The sequence below is a fragment of the Eublepharis macularius genome, chromosome 6 (assembly GCF_028583425.1).
Source record: "Eublepharis macularius isolate TG4126 chromosome 6, MPM_Emac_v1.0, whole genome shotgun sequence".
Taxonomy (NCBI): Eukaryota; Metazoa; Chordata; class Lepidosauria; order Squamata; family Eublepharidae; genus Eublepharis; species Eublepharis macularius.
In genome coordinates, this window is record NC_072795.1 from 5,581,661 (window position 1) to 5,607,010 (window position 25,350).

The following is a 25,350-nucleotide window of genomic DNA, read 5'->3' on the forward strand; positions in this document are numbered from 1 at the left end:
TTATACTATGTAATCTGCCTTGAATTTCAGTGAGCTAGGCAGACTATAAATAATGTAAACATTTATTTTAAATTACAGCAGATCATGTGGCTGATGGATGCTGCTGGCTCCCTGCCTCATATCTTGGATTTTGGGTCCAGAGATGTTCCACGCAAGAGCTGTGGATCAATGTGTCCCGGCCCAATTCAAGGAACACACAGAGAAGTCCTGTGAGGAGTACAAAGCTTATGTTCATTGATAAAGAGGAAGAGAGTTGGTCAAAGAGAGTAAAGGCCCCTCAGAACCAAGTAGCTCTTTGGGGTTTCAGACCTCTGATATAAGATCTTCTACCTTCGGTTTCTTTAGCAAAAATGATACAAAAGATGCATTATTGGTCAAGACAGGTAACGTACATGTGAGCTGGCCAAACTCCATTGGATAATTACATTTGGAGTTGAATGAATGAATGAATGAATGAATGAATATTTATTTGCGGTCAAAGACCATTACAATCCTTAACAGTCAGTAGAATAATTCCAGCATAAAAGTATAAAAAGACATAAACAAATAATTTAGCTTTTACAATATTAAAAGACAAGTTAGAATATATATAGTTCCCTGGGAACAGAAGTGATCCTGATATTTAATATATTGATATTAAAATAGTTAAAATCGTAAAAGGTGCAGAACAGACTATGTACGGCCATGCTTCTTATTATGGAATTTAACCGAATGAAGACAGAATTTGGCTATTTGCCTGGAGATAGTCGGATTTCCATCAATTAAGAGTTTCTCCAGGCAGGCCTTATCTGCCTCTACAATTGGTCTAGAGTAGGGAAATAAACTTGTCCCTATAGACTTGATGGAAAGGACAGCGAAAGAACACAGGAACAAGCGATTCCACTTCACCAATGGAACAGCGGCAGCGTCTGTCCTCGTATGGGATCTTCCTATATTTCCCTTCGATGACCATTGAGGGGGTAACTTCACATCGGGCCAGGGTGAAAGCTCTTCTATAGGATGGGACATTAGGGTTGGCAGGTCCATTTAGTCCCCCAGCCCTCACCCTCCGCGGCGATCGGCATCCCTTATGCACGTGCTCCCGGCATGCGTGATGACATCACTTCCAGGAAGTGATGTCATCACGCGGGTCAAAGGGCGGTCCGGGGTGCGCTCCCACGCTCACCGAAGGGCTGAATCATACACACACACACACCCCGCTTGCAGGCCTGATTCGATCCGAAACAGGCCCTTTGTAGGGGGCGGGAGCGTGCCATGCTGCCTGGGGGCACGCCGCACCGCCCAGGGGTGCCCCAGGGGGCGCACACACACCGGCTGGCCAGGTAAGTGGGGCCATTTAGGATTATCGGTTTCCCAATTAACACCTGTTTATAATATCAAAGGGTACATTCTTCCTTCTTTGGCACCTCCATCAATAAAAGTAACCATCCAGGGGCAATGTGCCCTTACCAAGGCCACTGTTTATCAATTCCTATCCTTTTGAATATGAGAATCCAAACACGATCCCATTGTAAATCTGTCTATAGGTTGATGTCTCTAGATGCAGGAGGCATTCTCTAGTCTCCTCTGGGACGGGAGCGTTAAGTATCACCTCCATTGTAATCAAAGGTACCCCATTCAGGGCAGGATGTGTATGAACTATTCCTTCGGGGCCTTGGAGTCAGGTCTGTTACCATGGATGCAGAGGAGTTAGCCGTGTTAGTCTGTGGTAGCAAAAGGTTGCTGTAGTTCAACAGAAACCTTTCAAAAACAAAATCCAACGGGAGGCTGCTGAACTGGAATTCATATGCAAATTTGACTCTGTCAAGCTGGGACTGAATAGGGACTATGAATGGTTATCACATTATCACAGGTAACAGATTTCCTTTACAGAGGCGGGGTCTGGGGGAGCCCAGTGACGCCTGCCGTGGGCTTCCGGGGACCGCAGTTCTCTTTGTCAGATGCATCTGATGGGGAGAGCTGTGGTTATCGAAGGCTTATACTACATTGGAATTGGATGGTCTGGTTGTTTTGCTGCTACAAACCAACACGGCAAACTCCCTTGAAGCCTCACACAAGCCAACTGACCCCGAAAGGACACCAAAAGGAGATGTTTACATTTACTAGCAAAGGAATGTTTTGGTTGCATCCTCCCTCTCCCCCCCTAATGGCATCTTCTCTCTCCTCCCCTCCTCTTCTATATTTGACCAGTTTCTGTACCATGCATCTGACGAAGAGAACTTGATTCTCGAAAGCTTATGCTACAAGAAAATTGGTTAATCTTAAAGGTGCTACTGGACGGTTTTTGAGGTCTGTTACCACGTCTTAGTTGCAACTCTGAGGCCCTGGTGTCGGCTTATTATCTTATTTATTGGTATTTGCCAGGCACTGAACAAAGTAATTACGTTCTGGGCGTTAGTTTCGCTTTTGCAGCCAAGTGTAGAGAGAAAGAACTTTCTAGGCTAAAGGAAACCAGTGTAGGCCATAAGGGAATAAAGTTTGTATTTTCTGGTTATACTTCCTAAATGCATTCTATTCTACATCTATTCTCATTTCTAGGGTTACATGTGTTTCTTTCAGAGTGGCCGTTGGGACTCATGTTGTACACGGAAATGTAGCAAGGAAATTGTGTGTCCCAGAGGGACATGGAAATCTCAGTGGAAAGGAACAGACCTCTGAGGCGATAGTTCTATTTGAAATGGGCATCTTATTGATGGAGCTGAATTACCCTCATAAGAAACCCTCCTCATCTAGGGGTGGAGGGATATCACTAACGCATGCATGCAAAATTTTCTGTTGCAATACGAAGCTGAAGTTGGTTCCCAGTTCTGACGAAGAGAGCTGTGGTTCTCGAAAGCTTATGCTACAATAAAGCGGGCTAGTCTTAAAGGTGCTCCTGGACTCGTTACTCAAGTCAGCAAGCAGAGACTTTTCACCTTTGCAAATCAGGCGCCCTTCTTGCCTGGGTGCACCCTTCTTTTTCTGAGATAAAGGTATTCACAAAGTGCCTGGAGAGAAGTGGTGCAGTCACCACTATTGGTCTTTGGGGCTCAGCTAGATTCCCAAGTTCACTGGGGTCTTGAGTGGGCTTGTGGGAACGCGCTTAGGAGTAAGCCCCACTGCGCACCGCAGCATTTAGTTCTGCGTGAAGGCCCAGTGCTCTAAAGGGTCTTGCGGTTGCAGGGTGGTACTTGCAGAAGGCTTTGCTCAGATGAGTGAAACTGTTGCAACGAAGTATATTGGGAGAAGTAAGAATGAGTCCTAGACTATGAAGGACTTCTTCTTGCCTATAAAGAACTTGAATTGAACCTGAATATGAAGGGAGCAGCTGATCCATTGGTGCAATGGGCCTACTCAGCCTAGCAAAACTATAGTCCCATCCTAAAGAGAGTCACCCCTTTCTATGCCCATAGACTTCAGTGGACTTAGCAGGGTGTGTTTAGGAGCGCCCTGCTAATCTCCTTAGCCTTGACGGCTGGGAAAAGTGCTCCAGTCTCTTGATAATTTTGGAGGATTTTTGGCACCCTTTCCAGAACTACAACCACTTCTTTGAGATAGAGCAACTAGAATTGTACACAGTATTCCAAATGAAGCTGCACCCTAATGCCACAGAAAAGCATGACAATATTGCCACGGAGGCCCAGGGAGGTCCAGCCCAGTGCATCCCTCCCAACCGTTTGCTAGAGCCCGTTGCATTTTTTCATGCAACGGGCTTTGTTGCTAGTGCTACAATAAAGTGGGTTAGTCTTAAAGGTGCTGCTGGACCCGTTATTACTTTGCAACTACAGACTAACACGGCTAACCCCTCTGGATCTTTTTCAAGGAGGGGCATTCAGTCCTACAGCCTGGAGCCCAGATTCTGATTGACAGTTTCCATAAGAACCCTGTGAATCTCATTAAATTCAAGAGGGTTTATTCCTGGGGAGGAACGCGTAGGATCACCACCAGGTCTCCTTAACTATCAGTTCTACAGAACTGTCACTCATGGGGAGGGGCTCCTTTGTAAAACAGTAACTGTTAAAATGACCTTTCTGCCAAAGTCTAGCAGGGCCAGTGAATGTTTGCTTGCTTCTACTTTACAAGGATGAGGAAATGTCTGGAGGTGTGGGGCAGAGTTTTACGTAACAGAGAACGGCCTTATCTATAACTACAGTTTCTGGTGGGTAGCTATCTTGGTCTGCAACGGAAGAGCAAGATTCGAGTCCAGTTGCACCTCAGAAACCAACTAGTTTTCCAGGATATGAGCTTTCAATAGTCAATTCTTCCTTTGTCAGCTGCAAGCTTTTCCCACTCCTTGTATCTGATGAAGGAAGCTTTGACTCTTGAAAGCTCATACGCTGGAAACCGAGTTGGTCTCTAAGGTGCAACTGGACTCGAATCTTGCTTACCTATGGCTGTTTTGCCATGATGCCTAAAATGGAACCTCCATGGTAGAATGCAGTGTACCTCTGAGTGCACAAACGGGCAGTAGTTGCCTTCCTGTGCAGCTTGCAGCTTTCTAGAGGGCAGCAGCAGCAGGACTTTGGTTTGGGGGCTGGAGGGCTCTCACCTGAGTTGCCAACCTCCAGTTGAGACCTGAAGATCTCCTGGAGTTGCAGTCAAATATCCAGACTACAGACATCAGTTGCCCTGGAGCTAGTTGCAGTTGGGTAGTTGTATTGGTGTGCAGTAAAAGAGCAAGACCAGTAGAATCATAGAATCCTAGGGTTGGAAGGTACCTCTAGGGTCATCTAGTCGGACCCCCTGCACAATGCAGGAAATTCACAACTACCTCCCCTTCCCGCACACACATCCAGTGACCCCTGCTCCATGCCCAGAAGATGGCACTTTAAAAGCTAACTAGATGGAATATGAGCTTTTGAGAGTCAACGTTTATTTTATTTTATGTCATTTATAGTCCACTTTTCTCACTGAGACTCAAGGCAGATTACATAGTGTGAGATTAGTACAATCAATATCAATCTATGAAAATGCCATAGGGTAAATAAATGCAAGTTTACAAAGACATAATATTAGCAAGAATCCAATGCAGAGCTGAAAAAATGCTGAAACAGAATATAAGCAATTCTAGGACTGACATTAGACAGGACAGAACTTATCCAGTAGGATCGTACTTGAAGCACAGGTAGCACATACTTAAAGCAACAGATAATACGTAAGACAACATAGTGGCGAAGTCTCTGGTCCCTAGCTCATTAGTGAAGCATTTGAGACCCCCTCCCTACAATACCACCCCTCTATCTGAGTAAAAAGCCCTTTTGAATAATTCGGTTTTGCATCGTTTGCAAAAAGCCAGGAGACTGGGGGCTCTCCTGACCTCCTCAGGCAGGCCGTTCCCCAGGGAAGGGGCAACCACAGAGAAAGCCCCTGCACGGGCTGTTGTTGATTTCCATGTGCAGGGTGGCACCTGCAGGACACCCTGTCGGGAGGAGCAAACGAGGAAGGGAGCTGTGGCTGGAAAGCTCATCCCCTGGAAATGCTGCTGGACCCGGATCTTGGCGGGAAAGGCCCAGCACCTTCACAGGGTGGCCTCTGTAGCATCGCACTTTTCCCGAGCGTCCCCCCCGCCCCGGCTCCACCTCCAGGAACCTCCCTCCCGGGAGTTGGCAAGTGGGGACCCGCGGGGCGAGCGCGCAGCGGGCGGCCGGGGGCGGCGCCCGCGGCGGGGCCAGAAAAGCGCGGCGGGGCGCGCAGGGCGGGCGCGTCCATGGAGGCGGCGGCGGCGGCGCTGGCGGAGCTGCGGGCGCTGGTGGAGCGCGCCGGGGGGCGGCCGCGGCTGCTGCTGGTGGCCGAGCGGCGGCCCGGGGAGGCGCCGGCGCGGGCGCTGCTGGAGAGCTTCGCGCGGGACCTGCTGGGGGAGCCGCCGGCGGCGGAGAAGGAGGCGGAGGCGGCCCGGGAGGAGGAGGCGGCGGCGGGCAGCGGCGGGGCCGGAGGCGGGCGCGGGTGGCCGCGGTGCGCGCTGGCGCTGCTGCTGTGCCGGGCGGCGGCGGGGCGGCGGGCGCGGCGCTGCCTGCGGGAGGTGGTGCGCGACGTGCGCGGCCAGCTGCCCGCCGCGGCCGGCCTGGTGGGCGTGCTGGTGGCCGAGGGCGAGGGCGAGGCCGGGCCGGCCGAGCGGGAGGCCGAGCGCGCCCGGCTGGAGGCGCTGCTCCGCCGCGTCTGCCCGGCGCTCGGCGAGGCGCTCCAGGCGGCGCACTACAGCCCCGGCAGCCCGCAGGGCGCCGCCCCGGTCCGCGCCGCCGCCTGCCGCGCCCTCCGCGCCGCCCTCCAGCTGCGAGCAGGTGCGCTTGGCCGGGAAGCCCCGCCGGAGCCCGGGCCCTTCGTCTTCCATGCGCCTTGCCCGGCAGGGATCAGCCCCATGCCGAGAATCCCAGGGTCGGAAGGGTCCTCTGGGGTCATCTAGTCCAACCCTCCCCTCCACACTAGGGTTGCCGGCTCCAAGTTGGGAAATTCCTGTTGATCTGGGGGGAGAAACCTGGAGAAAGCGGGGCTTGGGGAGGGAAAGGACCTTGGCAGGGCATAATTCCATAGAGTCCACCCCCCCCCCCCAAAGCAGCCGTTTTCTCGAGGCGAACTGATCTCTGTGGTCTGGAGACCAGTTGCAATTCCGGGCGATCTCCAGCCGCTACCTGGAAGCTGGCAACCCTACTCCACACACAGGCAATGCAATCCTAAAACCACTTTCCTGGAAGTAAACTCCATTGAATAGCCCTGATTAGGATTCTAAGTAGATCTGCTTGGGATTGTTCCCCCCATTTAACCCCCGGGGCACGCTGGCTGCACAGTCCCCGCCAGACCAGCACGGATCAGCCCTGATGCCTGTGTGGCTTAGGGCTGCCGGGTGCGGGTTGGGAAATCCCTGGAGGTTTCGGGGTGCAGCCTGGGGATTGACCTCAGCGGGGTATATAAAGCCATAGTTACTGTTGCCAGCCTCCAGGTGGTGGCTGGAGATCTCCCGGCATTACCTCTCATCTCCAGGCCATACTGATGTTTTTATATTTTTTTTTAATGCTCCCCTGTTGATTTTAGTCTTGGTTGTGAACTGCTCTGAGCCCACTTGCGGGGCGAGCAGAATATAAATTGAATTAAAGAAATAAATAGAGATCAGTTCCCCTGGAGAAAATGACTACTTTGGAGGGTAGACCCTGCTGAGGGCCCTCCCCGAGCCCTGCTCTCTCCAGGCTCCATCCGCAAATCTTCAAGAATTTCCCAACATGGAACTGGCAACCCATCTTCCAAAGCAGCCATTTTCTCCAGAATGGTTTAAAAAGGTAGCCCTGTTGGTCTGCAGTAGAACAGCAGGATTCGAGTCCAGCGGCACCTTAGAGAGACCAACAGGGTTAAACCTTATGAGAATCACAGCTCCGTTCACCAGTGGCTGAAGAAGGGAGTTTTGACTCTCAAAAGCTTATATCCTGTAAATCTTCTTGGTCTCTACAGTGCCACTGGGCTCAAATCCTGAGTTTCTCCAGGGGAAGTGACTCCAGTAATCCACAGATCATTTGTAATTCCAATGACCTCCAGGCCTCACCTGGAGGTTGGCAACCATAGCAGAGGTGGACCAACCTGCTAAAGATGTTTGAAGCCCCCATTCTTTCATTTTTCTAGACCAACAAATGATTCTGCACATGTTGGATAATGCACTTCCAATCCTCTTTATAGATCATTTGGAACGGATTCTTTTGTGTGCGGAACAAAAAATCCACCTCAAACGATTGATAAAGTGCATTGAAAGTGCATTATCCAACGTGTGCAGAATCAGCATAAGCTGTGGCCAGTTAAAGCTGTCTTTTCTCAGACAGAATGGCCAGCCGTTCTTTAGTCTGTACCCTTTTTCCTTGTTCTGTTGCTACAGAGGAACGCTGCTGCCTGCCTGAAACTTATTTTCATTTCTTATTTGCTGCTTGATATTCTTACGTGTCACCTTTTTCAATCTCTTAACCTTAGCAACATGAAGATAGTTTCAGGTGTGGGTAGCCATTTTGGTCTGCAGTCAAACATCAGGATTTGAGTCCAGTGATAATTTAGAAAACAAGATTTTCAGGGTTGGAGCTTTCAAGAATCAAAGCTCCCTTCTTCAGATACGGGGAGCTTTGACTATCTGAAGAAGGGCTCTTTGACTCTCCAAAGCTCATAGCCTGGAAATCTTGTTAGTCTCCAAGGCGCCACTGGACGCAAATCCTGCCGTTAAGTAACACGGAATAAGATTAAGCAGGAGTCCAGAGGCGCCCGCTTAATCTTCCAGAACTCACTGTTCATTTTGATTGATGCACGAAGTGCGTATTCATGTGGCAGATGCATTTAAAAGTTCAATATTATATCCCCCCATCCATGCTCTCCTGGCCTGAACAAAGAATTGGGATTTCTGGCTTGCTGTTGGTGTTGGTATTTTAGCAAATTCTGTGTTTGGCTGTGTATTTCCTTGATTGGATTGGATTGGATTTTTTTCCTTTATCCTGCTAAACTAATCCTCGCGCACTCTGAGTGGGTTGATCATACTTTTCCATCGGGCTTTTATTTATTTAGAAAATGTTTATATACTTTTTCAGGAAGATGGCAGGTCTTGTTTTATCCAAGCCCTGTTATGTAATGCAACACACTGACCTGTATTTACTCAAAAGCAAGATGACCCTGAATGTAAGACAACACCCTTGAAAAATGTTACATACAAAAAAATATTACTACACAGGACAGTAATTTGTATGTGAATGCATGATGAACCCCTCCTTTTTTTAATGGCATATTTGTGAGGGGGAAACTATTCTTGCATTTGAGGAATACTGTCTGCCGTAAGAAGCTGGGCTCTCCAGCAGTTCTTTGTATTGACTCCCTGTTTCCTGTCCTTTCATTGTAGCCTTTGGTATAAGTTTATCACCCACACAAACGTGCGCTTCATGCATCTGCAGAAGTGAGCTGTGTTTCAGGAAGTCTTATGCTGGGATAAATTTAATGAGTGTTTAAATTGCCTCAAGATTTCTGTTTAATTTTGCTCCAACAAACTAACACGGCTCCCTCACTGGAAATGGGATGCCCTTTCTTTCTTTCTTTCTTTCTTTCTTTCTTTCTTTCTTTCTTTCTTTCTTTCTTTCTTTCTTTCTTTCTTTCTTTCTTTCTTTCTTTCTTTCTTTCTTTCTTTCTTTCTTTCTTTCTTTCTTTCTTTCTTTCTTTCTTTCTAGCTCTAGTACTTTTTGCCTTTTGCTGCTGCCAAGCTTCCGGTAGAGCTTTTCCTTCCATGGAAATATAGCTTCACCTGTGCTGTTTCTGTCTGTCGCAAACTGAAAGCAGAGAAGAATAGGACCTAGAAAAAAGGGGGAGCCTCTTATTCCACTTTTTTGAAAGAGTGGAGCTTGGGGAAGGGCCCTTTGTCCACCAATGTCTCAAGAGCATGGCACAGTATGAAAGGGTTTTAATTCACAATGGAGGGTTTTTTAAATTACTCAGCTGGAAATAGAGGGGAGGAACATGACACAGCCACTGGCGTCCAAAGCTCGGGGCACCTACTGATAGAACATTGACTTTTGCAAGCACATGGGCCCAATTCAGATTTGGATGTTTCAGCTCTGCTTTCATATTTCTGCTATCCTAATCCTATTACGTTGCTTATGGGATGTTCCATCCTATTGATTGCATTGACTTGCACTGTGTCATCCGCCTTGAGTCTCAGTAAGAAAGGCTGACTATAAATAACATCCATCAATCATTCAATTAGGGGAGGCGTAAAGTCCCTGTCTCCGTGGCTGCAATCCAATCCAGCCCCTGTTTTAATTGCCAGGAGCGCCAGACACACAATTTGCAGTGCACATCTGGTTTGGTCCCTCTAGCTGCACTTCAAGCCGCTGCTTGGCCGTCAGCTCAGCTGCTGTTCTAATCCTCTTGGTGGAAGGTTTTTAATCCTCCGGGATTTGAAAGGCTATTCTTGTGGCAGCCCGGGTCAGGTGGCGCCCAGGTCAGGCTGGGCTTTGGTGGCTGTGGGGAGAAAGCAGAAGGGTGTCTTTGCATCTGACCAAGGCATGTTTATTTCGAATCTGCAGGAATTTGATGGGGCTTACTTCCAAGTAATGGGCTGAGGATTGCAGTACAAAATTGACAGCAGCTGTAATAAGTGACCCTTGATGACAAGATGCATGGGGGGAGCGGGGTATTGAGAGGGAGAGAGAGAGAGAGAGAGAGAGAGAGAAGCCCTGACCTTGACTTCCTTTTCAACGGAAAGCAGCTGCTGGAGGCTGTGATGTTGAGCACAGGCTTCAGTAATGATGAACCTTTTCTCTGTCCATGTTTTGCATGGGAGGAAAGGTTCCTTGTGTCCGAGGAATGTCTTGGTGTTAGTGGAAGAGATCTACGTACAGGATCTTGTGTGTGGTTGCATGGGGAGGGGGAAGCTCGCCAGCCACTGAGGTCCACTTTGCATGCTTTCTTTCTTTCTTTCTTTCTTTCTTTCTTTCTTTCTTTCTTTCTTTCTTTCTTTCTTTCTTTCTTTCTTTCTTTCTTTCTTTCTTTCTTTCTTTCTTTCTGTGTGTGTGTGTGTGTGTGTGCGCGCGCGCACATGTGCACCCCACTGTCAGTCTTGCACACAGTTTGGTGTAGTGGTTAAGAGCGCGGGACTCTAATCTGGAGAACCAGGTTTGATTCCCCACTCCTCCACTTGAAAAAAAAATTGAAGCCAGCTGGGTGATGTTGAGTCAGTCACAGCTTCTAGAAGCTCTCTCAGTCCCACCCACCTTACAGGGTGAATGTCGTGGGGATAATAATAACATTGTAAACCATTCTGAGTGGGTGTTAAGTTGTCCTGAAAGGCAGTATATAAATGTTGTTCTGTTGTTATTATTATTTTCTGACTTTTTGCTTTTTTTTCCTTTCCAAAGATGGGGTAGAAACTGAGAAGCAGAGGCTCCCCGGCTTCTTGCGGTGCTTCTCCTGGGGCAGAAGGAGCCAGAAAACGACCGACACTTTGGATAAACCTGCAGACACCTTTGGGGATGGTAAGGCCAGGCAGTTTGTGGAATTTGGTGCAGAGTTCTGAACCAGACTGGTGCTGTATGGAGAGCAAGCAGGCCATGTGCCAGGAGTTGGTATGTGTAATTCGAGGGAGGCACGCAGAGCTGGATTCCTGGTCGTCTTTGCTTTCGTTCTTAAAACATTTCATCAGGTTTCTAGCCCTCATGGTATATCTGGAATTGCACTAGCAATGAAGCTCCTCTCCAGAGTTGAGAAGCGGCTGAATTCTCCTTGGTGCAAAGCTGGCTATGGCGGGGTGGGTGGGCAGAGTGTGTGTCCTTTGGGTGTACAATGTTGGTAAGAGAAAAGAGGATTTGTGCGAGTGGTCTGGTCATTGCAGCAGCACGATTCTTGACAGCTGAAGGTGGGGTTGTGAGATTGTCAAGGATCTTTTGGATCTGTGCCTCAGTACTTCCCTGTCCTGCCATGACCATTATGACCCACAACTGGATAAGCCCCGTAAGAACATCAAGTGGTACAAAGTGAGGGCAGACAGCACCAAAGATGTGTTATGGCTGTTGGCTTGAATCACCCAGGGCCGTATTATTCATAAGGCTGACTAGGCCGAAGCCGAGGGGCCCCGCAGGGACTAGGGGCCTGTTGATTTTTTTGGCTGAGGCACACCCCCACATGAATTACAATTAATTGATTCTCTTATATAGCCTCTATTAGTAAGATAATTAACTGCTTCCTTATTGAAGTGAAACAAATTGTCTCTTATATTAAAACAATTACTCATAAATTATATATTTTTAATAAATAATAAAAGTTTTATTCTAAATATTACAGTAGTGAACAATTATACCCCCAAAATGTGCTTTCCTGAAGAGTTCTACTCGTGCAATAAAACTGTTAAAAAATTGTGAATTGAATTCTTTAGGAGACCTCAAAATGGATATTGGGCTATGTAGTGTGGTCTAGTACCAGGGTCTGGCTGTCAGCTGTAGTGGGGTGAAAGATTGACGTGCCAGAGGGGGGCCGAAATACCTGAAAGCCTGGTCATAGGTTAATATGGCCCCGGAAGCACCGAAGTTTTGGTGAGTTCCACAGGCGCACGCACTTGCAGCAAGAGGGCCCCGGGGATGTGTCCCTGACAATCGGCAACCTGTGCTTGTGGGATCATGGCAGGTACCACTGCGTGGTCATCGACCCAGCCTTCCATGTCTTTTTACCTCCCTTGCATTTCCACCTTGTCTCTTGGCAGACAACCCTCAAGTCATCTTACAAAAGTCAATGGCTTGGATTCCATGGAGCGTGTGTTTGTGTAATGACGTGCACCTTATAGTTCTTTCGTCCCTTCTCTGATAGCACTCCGTCCTGGTTGCAACTGGACTCGAATCTTGCTCTTGTATTCCATGTGGAGCCACAGAGCCCAGGGAGGGGGCAGATTCATTGAGGAGGGGACACCTGGATGGTATTACTCTTTCGTCACCAGAATGTTTCGTGTCAGGCCCACAGATGGACGGGCAGTGCAGTTTTTGCCAGTCTTCACTACAGCACCCTGGACCATGTGGCTGTTTCTCCATGTGACTCTAACAACCTCCTAAATCAGTGTGGTGGAAGTCAGGAGAGGGGCTACTAGGGAAGGGGGAGGATGGGAAAGCGCGATCTATCCTTACACATGTACGCTAAAAGAATCCAAGCATACAGAGTACAAAAGTAAAGCTTAAAAGGTCTTTTTACCATAGTGGGATGTTCTTGGTTTAATAGGCAGGAGTGGTGGCTCTGAGAAAGGGTTGTGAGGCAGAGAAGCCACGTAGTCAGACTCTGACGTATCCTGGAGAAAGGGTGCTGGGCACAGGATAAGCCTTGATGCCTACCCTTGAACCAAGTGGTGACGAGGGAACACCACTGGCCTCCAGCCATCCTACAATCCTACTTTCAAAGGTTTCTGCTTATTTGCACGGTAAACTGGCAAAAGGAAAAAAATGTCAAAAGGATAGTATGTAGAGATGGGCACGAACCGGGAAAATGGCAGTTCGTTGCGGTTCGTGGTTCATTGCATTTCATGAACCACAAACTGACATAAAATTGCCCGGTTCGCAAATCGGTTCGTTTGGTTCATGAATACGTCACTTCTGGGGCTGCAGAAAGTCCATCCCTCCCGTTGCCTAGGAAACTGATTGATCGGTGCCAGGCTGTCTGCAGTGATGAACTGACAAACGAACCAAACGAACCGGCCTAAAATCGTCACGTTTTGTCGTGGTTCCCTCCGACGACCACCGGTTCGCAAACTAAAAAATGGCCTGGTTCGTGACAAACTTTGGTTTGTATTTCGGTTTGTTCCCACCTCTAATAGCATGTATTGCATAAGAAGCTGTGGTGTGGTGAAGTGGCTAGAGTGGCAGACTGGGATGTGGATAACTCAGGTTTGCATCACCTCTCTGCCGCGGAAGCTTGCTGAGTGATCTAGGGCCAGTCACACACTCCCAGCCTAACCTACCTCACAGGGTTGTTGTGAGGAAAAATGGAAGAGAAAAAAATGATGTAAGCTGCTTTGTGTCCCCATTGGGGAGAAAGGCAGGGTATAAATGAAGTAAAATAAATAAACAGATTGCTCAGGTATGTGCAGTCTTTGGATTGGAGGGAGGGGGTCGCCCTTTCTCCGTCTCTCTCTTTGCAACAGCTTCTCACATCAGAATCAGAGGAGTTAGCTGTGTTAGTCTGTAGTAGCAAAACAGTAAAGAGCAGGGGTCATTTTGTAGAAAAAGAGCTGGAGGAACTCATTAGCATAACTCGTTAGCATATGCCACGCCCCTTGGCATCACTTGAAGTGTGTCATTGGCATAACTGATTTGCATATGCCACACCCCCTGACATCACCTATCCTGGCTGTTTTGGACCCAATCGTGGCCATTCAGGGCCGAAATTGGGCCCAAAATGGCAAAAAGGGGCTGAAAATGGCCAAAAAGGGGCCCAAAATGGTCAGGATTGGGCTGCTGCTGAGTGGGAGAGTGATCTACCACCCGACAGAAATGGGCCCAAAATGGCTGAGAGGCAGGTGGGCGGGGCCACCTGACATGTGATCTCTTTGGGGAACTGCCGGAACTGTGTTCCTGTCTGTTCCCCCTCGAAATGAGCCCTGGTAAAGAGTCCGGTAGCACCTTTAAGACTAACCAACTTTACTGTAGCATAAGCTTTCGAGAACCACAGTTCTCTCCATGCATCTGACAAAGAGAGCTGTGGTTCATCAAAGCTTATGCTACAGTGAAGTTGGTTAGTCTTAAAGGGGCTACTGGACTCTTTGCTATTTTGACACATCAGAATATGTCACTTCAGTTGTGAAAAACCAGGAATTCTCCGTATATTCCTATCACATTTTCAGTAGTCCTGGATTCCCTGCAAGATTTCTGGGAATTCTAGTCCTGTAAAGATGCTGAGGTCTGTTGGAAGAGTCTTTAAATTTCTTAGATGCCCGCAATGGTTTGCAGTAGTTGACGTTAAACTTCTGGGCGCCTTAGTGCAGAGAATTCTGTGTGGAAGATGGTTGATTTGGAACCCATCGTGATTCAACCCTCTGGAAATGGGTGTTAAACTTGTAATACACATGCTCTAATCAAGCTTTATTTCTTCCAATATAGATGGACCACAAGAAGCAGAAGAGGGTGTAGCTTTGACGAACATGGCACCCAATGGGAACTGTGAAGAAATCGGTGGAGTGGCATGCACTTAGATTGAAAGCGTTAAACCGAGGAACCTAGCGACAGCAAAGCTAAAAAGCAGGGGATCAGAAGTTGGCACCTCTTTGGAGCAGGGTCCACCTATCAGCTCTTTGGTTTTTGCCTTCCTTTAATCTGATCAGCCTTTTGTAGCGAGAATGCAGCCACATTGACTGGTCTGGAAGGACCTCCTCTGGTAGTCTGGTTCCACGCAAGGCACAGAGGCAGCCGTGTCTAATCTCAGTCAAGCAAGGACAGATGACTTTTCAGCACTGAGGAAGTGCGTGAATTGCCCAAGGTACATCCTGAAACTGCAGATGAATTTAATGCACGTGGCAGGAATTGTGCCTCAGTGGGTGAACTGAGGTGCTACTCTTACGTTGCTCTTATTGAGTCTGTGATTTCTTTTTTCAATTTTCTAATGATCTGCTTGCCTTATTCTGAAATCACCATCAAATGTGAAAAGTGTGTGTGTGGGAGGGAAATCTCTGGGTTTAGAAGCAGTCTATGTGGGTGCAAAGAAAGAAACAATGGTGTTTTTAATGATGTTTTCAGTGCAGCCTCCTTATGGACTAGATGCTTGCTTCTTATTTTTATTATAAAGAAAACTAGAATCTCAGCCCTGTGTACCGTGTAGAACCATAACAAAGCAGGTGGTGTGTTTTGCTGCTTCTTTACAGTGTGAGCCTTCTAGAAATGCTGTTAAAGACTGAAATCCATTTCTCATAACAGTGGAGTTCAGAGAATATATGATGAACCTACCTCGTCCTCATTGAAGACCCTGTTCAGAAGTCCGGTTTTGTAGACCTCTTCTCCTCTGTGACCAGTTAGTAGCCTACAGAGACTGTTACAGAAGAGTAAGGAAGAATGGGCCTCCAAATCTTGCTAGAGGAGACAGAAACTAGAGTAGCTTAGAGAAACCTTCAGTATTCTTAAGGGTTACAGGACCCCCCCCCCAAAAAAAACTGCCTGGTTGCAGCTCTTCTGCCATGAAACCTGTGCGAAATGCTCAAACCTTGTCTTCTGGAAAGCACTGCCCTCCTCTGCACAAAATAATTCCTTTACAAAAGAAAACCAGCGGTGTTTTTTTGTTTGTCTACGTGTCCAGTAGTGTGAATTTCCTTCTACCCTGGGGTCTTACAGCTAAAGGTTTCTCCTTTCTTTCCTCTAATATATGGATCCTGTACTAGTAAGGGCACAGAAAATGAACATATCAAACTTTTAATGTTGGAACTTCTGCTTACTGAATTGGAATTTCAGGCCCATGAACAAACTAAACTTCAGTTTACAGATTCCATAATCTTGTTTTTATCATAAATGTTATAGCAGCTATACTTTACCAGCAGTACAGTATTAATTCTTTAATTTTGCAGATCTTGCAGATTTAATTTCCAGCTCAAGTTACAGGATTTTGTATACTTGGCCGTAGCAGTTTGCCTTATCTAGGGTCATCATGACCTAGCGAGAAAGGAAGTTCAGAGAAAAACTATAATCTTAATTTGTATTAGCTGAACAGTAAAACAGTAACAATGGGAAGAGATTCAGATGGGTGTTTGTAGTCATAAAGCAAGATTGAGGTCCAATGGCACATTAAAAACCAACTGGATTCCATTTCTCCAGCAAAGAAAAGATTATTTCAGGGAGAGAAATGAACTGAAGCTGTAGTAGAAATACATTTAGGCTGGCGTGCACAACTTTCGCCTACTGCTATGTGTGGTGGTGATGGAAAATGCTGTCAAGTCATAGCTGGCTTATGGCAACCCCTGCTGGGGTTTTCAAGGCAAGAGAGAGAGACTAACAGAGCGGTTGCCATTGCCTGGCTATGCAACCCTGGTCTTCATTGGAGGTCTCCCATCCAATTACTAACCAAGGCCAACCCTCCTTAGCTTCGTAGAGCTGATGAGACTGGGTTTGCATGGGCTATTTAAATCAGGGCACTGCTAAATATAGGTTTTGTTTAATTATTGAAAATATCTGCTACAATAATTCCTTTGTTTCAATCTGCATTTTGGAATGCAATATACAGTCCTGGTCGCTTGATCTCAGCAGGGACCTTATAGACCCAGAAAAGTGCAGAAAAGGGGAGCAAAAAAAGATGAAGGGCTTGGACCATCTTTCCAATGAGGAAAGGCTGCCGAGTTTGGGACTTTTTGATTTAGAGAAGAGACAAATAAGGCAGTGGCGGTAGAGGTTTATAAAATTGTGCATGGGGTGGAGAAGGTAGACCGAACTTTCTGCTTCTCCTAAAACATTTGAATGTAGGGTCAACCAAAAGGGAGACTGCAAGGAAGAAATCAGAAGATTGAGACTTGGAAGAGCAGCTTTGAGGGAGCTAGAGAAGATCCTTAAAGATAAAGATGTCTCTCTGGGAACCAAGAACAAGATAATCCAAACTATGGTATTCCCCATTGCCATGCATGGATGTGAAAGCTGAACAGTGAAGAAAGCTGACAGGAAGAAAATTGGTTCATTTGAAATGTGGTGCTGGAGGAGAGTTTTGCGGATACCATGGATGGCCAAAAAGACAAATAAGTGGGTACCAGATCAAAACAAGCCAAGCCTGAATTATCCCTACATGCTAAAATGACCAAACTGAGGCTACTGTACTTTGGTCCCATCATGAGAAGACAAGATTCTCTGGAAAAGTCAATAATGCTAGGAAAAGTGGAAGGCATGTCGGAAAAGAGGAAGAGCTAAAACGACACGGTTTGACTCAATGAAAGAAGCCACGTCCTCCAGTTTGCAGGATCTGAACAAGTCTGTTAACGATAGGATGTTTTGGAGGTCTTTCCTTCACAGGGTCGCCATAGGTCGGAGGCAACTTGACGGCACATAACACACAACATGGATTCATAGAGTGAAGCTGTTGGGCAAAGCAATCAATAGAGGTAAAAGAAAGTCCTGCACAGCATGTATATAATTAGCCTGGAGAATGCGCTGCTCCAGGGTGGAGTGACAGCCATTGCCTGAGGTGACTTTGAAAGGCAACTAGATACATTCAGGAAAGCTCTCAATGGCTATTAGCCATAGTGGCTAAATAGAACCTTCCATTCGGAGGCCGTGTACCTTTGAGCACTGGTTGCTAAAGTAGCGGCCAGCAGCAGGGGGAAGGCTCTCTGGGTAGTAGATGAGATACTGGACTAGAGGAACTCTTGGCTGGGTCTGGCAGGGCTGCTTGTGTACTCTAGAATATGTCCCACCTGCCATTTCTGGTGCCACAATCCTCTTTCAAGGGGTGTCGTCCACCTGAAGCCATCTGCTGCAGCAGAATGAGAGGAGTGATGGGACGCCCCTTGACTGAGAGGATCCCCCCATCTCTGCCTCTCCCTGCGTGCAAAACAATTGAATTCCTATATGCTTCTGTCATCTTGCCTTAGGTGACTCAGAGGGGCATTTGTGAAGGCACAAAGGCAGAAGGAACCTAGGCCAGCAAGGTGAGTGCACAGGCAAACCCCTGCAGTGACTGCGCACCTTTCTTTGCCACTTCTCCCTGATGTGGCACAGGTCAACTGGGCCAGACCGAGCATGGCCAGGTTTTTTTCCCCACAAAGGGCTCCAGTAACAGCTGCGTGAGACCTTTGATACCTACACGATGGGCAGAAAATTGACGGGCATTACAGTGGCTAGGAAAACTCCACCTGATGGTTGTTGTGGGTTTTCCGGGCTGTATTGCCGTGGTCTTGGCATTGTAGTTCCTGATGTTTCGCCAGCAGCTGTGGACGTCAGGAACTACAATGCCAAGACCACGGCAATACAGCCCGGAAAACCCACAACAACCATCGTTCTCCGGCCGTGAAAGCCTTCGACAATACATAAAACTCCACCTGTTGAATTTGTGCCTGTTGCATAATGGTCTCGAAAGGTGGCAGCTGTAAATGTCGCTCTTGTGCTTGACAGCACACCTAAAATAAATCTTAACTTTATAAAATAAGTCAGTCGGTCACATTCTCAGGAAGCAGCCAAATACTTCTGTTGCAGGAAAAAACGTAATTTTGCATCTTTAAGGTGAATGGGGTGTTGCTTTATGAGTAGGAAGAAGGTAATTGAGAATACGGAGCGTGACCGATCAGTACACACCCTCTGGGCAGGAGTGAGTCAGATTCATGCCAAGCAGATCTGGCATTCCTTTGTCCTCTGCACAACGGTTGGGTGCGTCACAAGCACAATCCTAGCATTGCTTGGCCTTGTGGCCTCTGTTTAAAACTAGAAATCCTCCTGTCGGCACGTAGCTGATGTTTCAGGAATGAGGTTGCAGCACCTGGGTATTCTTTTGGCCTTTCGCCGAGGGTAAAGCTCTGCTGATGGAAGAGGCAGGGAAGGCAGCTTTGACTGCTTGGTGTGCGGCTTTTAGATCAACCCCTGCTAGTGCCTTTCTGGTGCTCACAGGTGGCAGCTGGGGGAAGAGAAAGGGGGGAAAGATCCACCTCCCTTAGCACCTTCCCCCAGCAGTGCACAGGATCCAGAGTTAAATACGGCTGCAGTTTTTATAAACCCAGCTTCATCAGATGCAGGAAGGGCAAACTAGGTTGATAGAAATGTACAAGGGGTCAAAGATATAAAATGTGAAGTGGTGCTTAAAGGCAGTGGGATAGAAGAGCTACAGCCAGATGCCTCTGTGCTAAGGTCATGGGTGTGCGAGAGAGGTATAGCTGTAACGGGATAGTGCAGGATTCAGGTCCAGTACCTTAAGGACCGTCTAGGTTTCCAGGGCTTGAGCTATCGAGAGTCAAGGCTCCCCTTCATCATGTAAGAGGAAGCCCGTGTCATAAATGAGGCCCAAATGAACTGAATTAAGTTTCCTAATAAATTCTGATTCAGCTGTCGTGCGAGAGGGCTCTCTGGAGTTTTTAGTGAATTCTCTCTTCTGACCCAGTCATTTGTGCCAGGCAACGAGCATCCATTCATCAAAAGCAAGTGCAGAAATTGTGTGTGAAGGTGCAGGGATGTGGCGGAGGGTCAAGGGAAAGAGAAAATTGCCTTGTGGCGATGGGGACTTTGTCCTCATTTGAACTGGTTGTAGAGTTCGCACCTTGTCTACTGGCCTGGATAAACAGAAAATAAGTGAGAGATATTAACATTTCAGTGTTTTCTGCAGCTTTTAAGTATTCTCTTACTTGACCGGCTAGGTTGGGAGCCAATGCTAATCTGAAATATTTCTAGCAAAAGACTAATAAAACGAACTCTTACATAAACCATGATTTGTGTGTTTATTGTAACATGCAGTGGATTGCTCTCTTTTCAGCTGTATCCTGTGTTTTATTGTGGGTATGGGACGGATGGATGAACAACTGCATTACCCATCTGGCTGGTGTGACCATTTTGGTTGGGAGGAAACGGGCCTTGATCTGGCCGTTCCTACTGGAAGGTCTTGACTGCCTCAGTCCCTGTCAAGTGCTGTGGGATGCAGAGAGTAGCAGGCTGGTCTGATCTGTTCCTCTGCCTTGGACAGAGCTTCCCCGCCCACAGGCCGCAGATCAATCTAACACTGTCAGCATGGGAGCTGAGCAAAGCTGGCAAACATCCCAAATGAGGATCCGTGGAGAGGGAACTTGGGTTGCTCAAAACAGACTTTATTATTTGCAGGGCTTTTTTTCTGGGGAAAGAGGTGGTGGAACTCAGTGGTGGAACTCAAGACCACACGATGACATCATTTTGGGTCAGCTGGAACAAGGGGAGAGTTTTTTAAAGTTTAAATTGCCCTCTGCGAAAATGGTCACGTGGGCGGTGGCCCCGCCCCTGATCTCCAGACAGGGGAGCCTGCCGAGCGGTGCGGAGGGCAATCTAAACTCCCCTCCGTCTGGATATCAGGGGGCGGGGCCACCACCCATGTGACCATTTTTAAGAGGTGCCGGAACTCCGTTCCACCGTGTTCCTGCTGAAAAAAAGCCCTGATTATTTGTCTTCATTTGCTTTCGTATTCTGCCTTTCCTGGGGATATACTGAAGGCAGCTATCAAAAAACTTAAGGTTGCATCAATTAAACTAATACAACAACATGAAACAACAGTCCGTTAAACCAAGCCATTAAAAACAAGCCATTGGACACAAACAGTAGAAAAATTTCCACAGGACAGTCCTCAGGCTAGAAGAAGTTGATTTTAAAAACCTGGTAAGATTTTTTTTAAAAGCTCTAATTAAAAGCCTGGAGAAAAAGATGTTTTATCCAGGCCCCTAAATGAAAGTAGAGTAGGCACCAGGGGAGCATCAAGGAGGACCGCATTGCTAAGGCGAGGGGCCACCACAGAGAATGCCCTGTCTTTACTTGCCATTTGCTTCACCCAAGGTGGGTTGAATAGGATTGGAAGAGACAGACCTTCCGGTACCCTGGCCCCTAGTTGTTTAGGGTCATAATGTAAGAACCAGCTCTTTGAATTTTCTGTGTTGTAGTCCTGTGTTCTGCTAACTGGAAAGCCAAGAAGTTAGTCTTCCTTTGGGTGACAAATGCTGGGAAAAGGTCACTGCCCTACATTATGTTGCTACCAACTGTAAGTCCCATAGAGTGCTCTACTGTTCATACATAAGTATACACTTGCACGTATCTCTGTCCCGATACAGAGAGTTAACAGGTAGAAATTGGAAAATGGAATTGAATCCCCTCTAGCAAATCTTTTGTTCCCTAAGTCTGGCCCACTTTGATTTCACAGAATCACAAGAGTTGGAAGGGGCCATACAGACCTTCTGGTCCAACCCCCTGCCCAGCGCAGGATCAGCCTAAAGCATCTCTGACAAGTATTCATCCAGCCTCTTCTTGAAAACTGCCAGTGAGGGGGAGCTCACCACCTCCCTCAGCAGCTGATTCCACCTTTGAACTACTCTGACCATGAAAAAGTTTTTCCTAATATTCAGCCGGTACCTTTGTGCATGCAATTTAAGCCTGTTGCTTCGGGTCCTATCCTCTGCTGCAAACTGGAACGGCTCCTTGCCCTCCTCCAAATGGCAACCTTTCAAATATCAGATACGTGGATTTCCCTCCACGTAAAAATTATAAAGCTCCAAACTCTGTCTTCCTATATCCACTTTTATTTTTCATACTTCCTAGGAATAGAACCACCAAGAAACTGCATAGTAGGAAAATGCGAGACCTGAACTGAAAAAGAACAAGATGGATAGCCATGTTAGTCTATCTGTAGCAGCAGAAAAGAGCAAGAGTCCAGCAGCATCTATAAGACTAACCAAATTTGTGGTAGGGTATGATGAGCTTTCATGAGTCACAGCCAGTTTGGTGTAGTCATTAAGAGCGGCAAGTCTCTAATCTTGAGAGCTGGGTTTGATTCCCCACTCCTCTGCTTGAAGCCAGCTGGGTGACTTTGGATCAGTCACAGCTTCTAGGAGCTTTCTCAGCTCCACCCTCCTCTCCAGGTGATTATTGTTGTGGGGATAATGACATACTTTGTAAACCACTCTGAGTGGGTATTAAATTGTCCTGAAGGGCAGCATATAAATCAAATGCTGTTGTTGTTATTATTATAAGCAGCTATGGTTGTTGTGGATTTTCTGGGCTGTATAGCCGTGGTCTTGGCATTGTAGTTCCTGGCATCTTCAGAGGTGTAGCACCAAAAGACAGAGATCTCTCAGAGATCAGCAGCTGCTGGCAAAACGTCAGGAACTACAATGCCAAGACCACGGCTATACAGCCCAGAAAATCCACAACCACCACCGTTCTCCGGCCATGAAAGCCTTCAACAATACATTATAAGCTGCTGTTTATCTGTCTCAATAGGGGGTGTCTTTTTCCACCCCCAAATGGGAGACGAATTCCCGTTGCGTTTCTTCTGCCGAAAGCATAGACGGCGTGCAAAAAGATAGGGCGAAGAACCGGCTTTAGAAAAAGCCACGCTTTGGCCGCGCTTTGCCGGCGCTTCTGCACTGAAGTCTTCAATGAAGGCTCTGAACAGGCGGCGCAGCAAGGCGGAAGCTGGTAAAGGTGTCTATTGACGTGCCTGATTGATATCGCCGCCGGATGACCGCGTTCTGAGGACGCGTTTCTTCCCTATTTCCTCTTCCCTGCATTCTCAGCATCTCCATAGATTTCTCTGTCTTTTTTCTGCGCGGCGGCCGGGGCTTTCCTAGAATCAGGCTTTTACTTTAGACAGCCTCACCCGGCTCGTTGCCCGGGAGAGGGGTCCTGAGGGGGCGAGGCCGTAACGCGTCACATCCGGAGTGGCTTGAGGACGCGCCGGAAGCGGCAAAGGAGCTTGGTCACGGACTGCCGTTGTGAGGGGCGCCGCTGGCCAGATTCTCCCTCAGCCCCGTAGCGCCGAGCCGAGCCACGCCGGCGTCATGATCACCTCCGCCGGTGAGGCAGCAAAGGCGGGTCCCGGGCGGTGGGACGCGCGGGCCCCGGGGGTTTTCCGCTGAGTCAGGCAGGCCCCGAGTTGCCTCCTCCGCCGGCTTCTCCCTCAGGCTTCCCTTCTTTTCGCCTCGCCTGCAGCGCCAGGCCTGGATCTAAGGTTGCCAACCTACAGGCGGTGACTGGAGATCCGGGATTATAATGGATCTCCAGGCTGCAGAGATAGGGTTGCCAGCTCCAGGTTGGAGATTTCAGGGGTGAAGCCGGGAGAGGGTGAGGTTTGCGGAAGGCAGGGATCTCAGTAAGGTATAATACCATAGAGCCCACTCTCCAGAAGAGCCGTTTTCTCCAGAGGAGCGGTTCTGTATGGCCTGGAGATATAGGCTACTTCCGCACACGTCCTTTCAATGCTCTTTAGAGTTCATTTGGAACTGGATTTTCCCACTTTCAAAGGATTGCTAAAGTGCATTATTCAATGTGTGTAGAAATAGCCATAATTCTGGGACATCTCCAGCCACCATCTGGAGATTGGCAACCCTGGGGAAGGTGGCAGCTTTGGAGAGTGGAGTCTGTGGCATTATAGCCCACTGAGGGCCTTCCTTTCCACAAACCCCTCCCTCCAGGCTAACCCCACCTTCCAAATCTCCAGGAACCCCCCCCCCTTGATCCTTTCCCTCCTTCCTTAATGTTGGTAGTCTCCTTGCAACTAGAGGCTCAAGACATCCTAGTCCATGTATTACACTTATCCACGTACGTAACTTAGGCTGTGAAACCCTGTGCATAGTGAATGTATACCAATCTAGAAATATTAAGGTGGTGTTAGGATAAGTCAGTGCTAGGCTCTTGTAGAGTAGTCTTATATGACTGCTAATTGCCACTTTGGGGTCAGGAGGGAATTTTTTTACAGGCCAGACTGGTCAAGGGTCTTGGAGGTTTTTTGCCTTCCTCTGGGCATAGATCAGGGGTCCCTGGGGGAGATGGGGGGAATGTAGCTGTGAATTTCCTGCACTGTGTAAGGGGTTGGACTAGATGACCCTTGGGTACATTCCAGTTGTATGTTTTTATGCATTTGTTTGAAGTATAAAACGGGACCAGTCCACACTTAGGTCGATTATATACATGCTTACTTTAATGTGTGCAGAGTTTGATTGTGAAGGGTTCCTAAGACTGGAAGCAGTCTGAGAAAGTAACAGAGAGGGCTATAACAGTTTATTCATATACTGCCCTTCTGGACAGATTAGTGCCGCGTTCAGAGCGGTGAACAAAGTCAGTGTTGTTGTTATCCCCAGTGCTGTTGTTATCCCCACAATACAGCTGGGGACCGGAGCTTGAGAGGAGTGACTTACCCAAGGCCACCTGGTGAGCTCAGTGGAATTTGAACCAGCAGCATGCTGATTCACAACCCAACCACCTAACCCCTACACTACACCAGATTCTTCCTTTATCTCTGCTGGTCTTCTCTTTCCACCTTAACTGAAAGGGCCTATTCTAGCTTTCTCAAGGAATTCAGAGAGTGAGGGACTTTGAGATGCTCTGGAAGAGTAGGAAAAACATGATGCTTTTTCTTTGCAGCTCACTATTATTTATTTACTTCATTTGTACCCTACTTTCCTCCCCGGTGAGTCCCAAACTGGCTCACATCATTCTCCTTTTCTCTATTTTATCCTCGCAACAGCCCTGTGAGGGAGGTTAGGCTGGGGCTGTGTGACTGATGCAAGGTCAGTTAGCAAGCTTCCACAGCAGAGTGACCATTCGCTGTCTTTGATAAAAGGAAACCGGAAGCAATGGGAGGAGAAAGATGACGGGGGGCTCTGCTGATCTTAGTGAGAGCATTGGAGCCCAATTTAAATTTAAATCATGCTGATTTTATTTGGGGGGTGCTGTCTGTGCTCAGTTGATCTGCAAAATGCTGCTCTGTGAGTAATGTGGGCATGCCAGAGATCCATAGTGCAGCTGAGCATTGTGTTTGCAGGGGAAGCCCAGAGAAGCCATCTTTGGGCCTGGTCTCTTACTCAGCAGAAAACAAGTGGGGCCATTTTTGTCCAGGGACACACGAGGCCTTCAGCACTTTTATTAGAGTTCAATTTATCCATGGCTATTTAGCACATGAGTATGATGTTTGCCAACTTCTGATTGAGGAGGAAGACACATTTAATCAACCTTCATTTTCTGCTTTGTTTCTTAGTGCTGTTATCAGCTTTCCCTGCTTGTCTTTGGAACTGCATAGTCACCACTGATGAGTCTGCAAACATACCTACAAAAGTTGTGTGTGTTATCTGTTGACAAGTCGCTTCTGATTTCTGGCAACTGTATGAATTAATGACTTCCAAAACATCCTATAATTGACAGCTTTGGGACTTGCAAGCCAAAATATGTAGTTTATTGAATCAACCCAGCTCATGTTAGGTCTTCCACTTTTCCTACTACCTTG

At 47.6% G+C, this 25,350-nt stretch overlaps 2 protein-coding genes across 2 annotated transcripts in view; both read left to right on the forward strand.

The window, feature by feature from the left end:
- The first annotated feature begins 1,254 nt into the window (after positions 1–1,254).
- Positions 1,255–18,359, forward strand: C6H2orf72 (chromosome 6 C2orf72 homolog). Its single transcript, XM_054982703.1, has 5 exons — positions 1,255–1,322; positions 3,163–3,227; positions 5,379–6,257; positions 10,839–10,955; positions 14,553–18,359. The coding sequence occupies exons 1-5, from the start codon at positions 1,255–1,257 to the stop codon at positions 14,642–14,644; spliced, it is 1,221 nt and encodes a 406-aa protein (XP_054838678.1). The 3' UTR covers positions 14,645–18,359.
- A 4,436-nt stretch (positions 18,360–22,795) lies between these two features.
- The window catches only part of PSMD1 (proteasome 26S subunit, non-ATPase 1), a 120,896-nt gene continuing 118,341 nt past the window's right edge, over positions 22,796–25,350 (forward strand). The window contains exon 1 of the mRNA XM_054982580.1: positions 22,796–22,925. Coding sequence (XP_054838555.1) covers positions 22,910–22,925 — 16 coding nt within the window. The 5' untranslated portion in view covers positions 22,796–22,909. The remainder of the gene's footprint in view (positions 22,926–25,350) is intronic.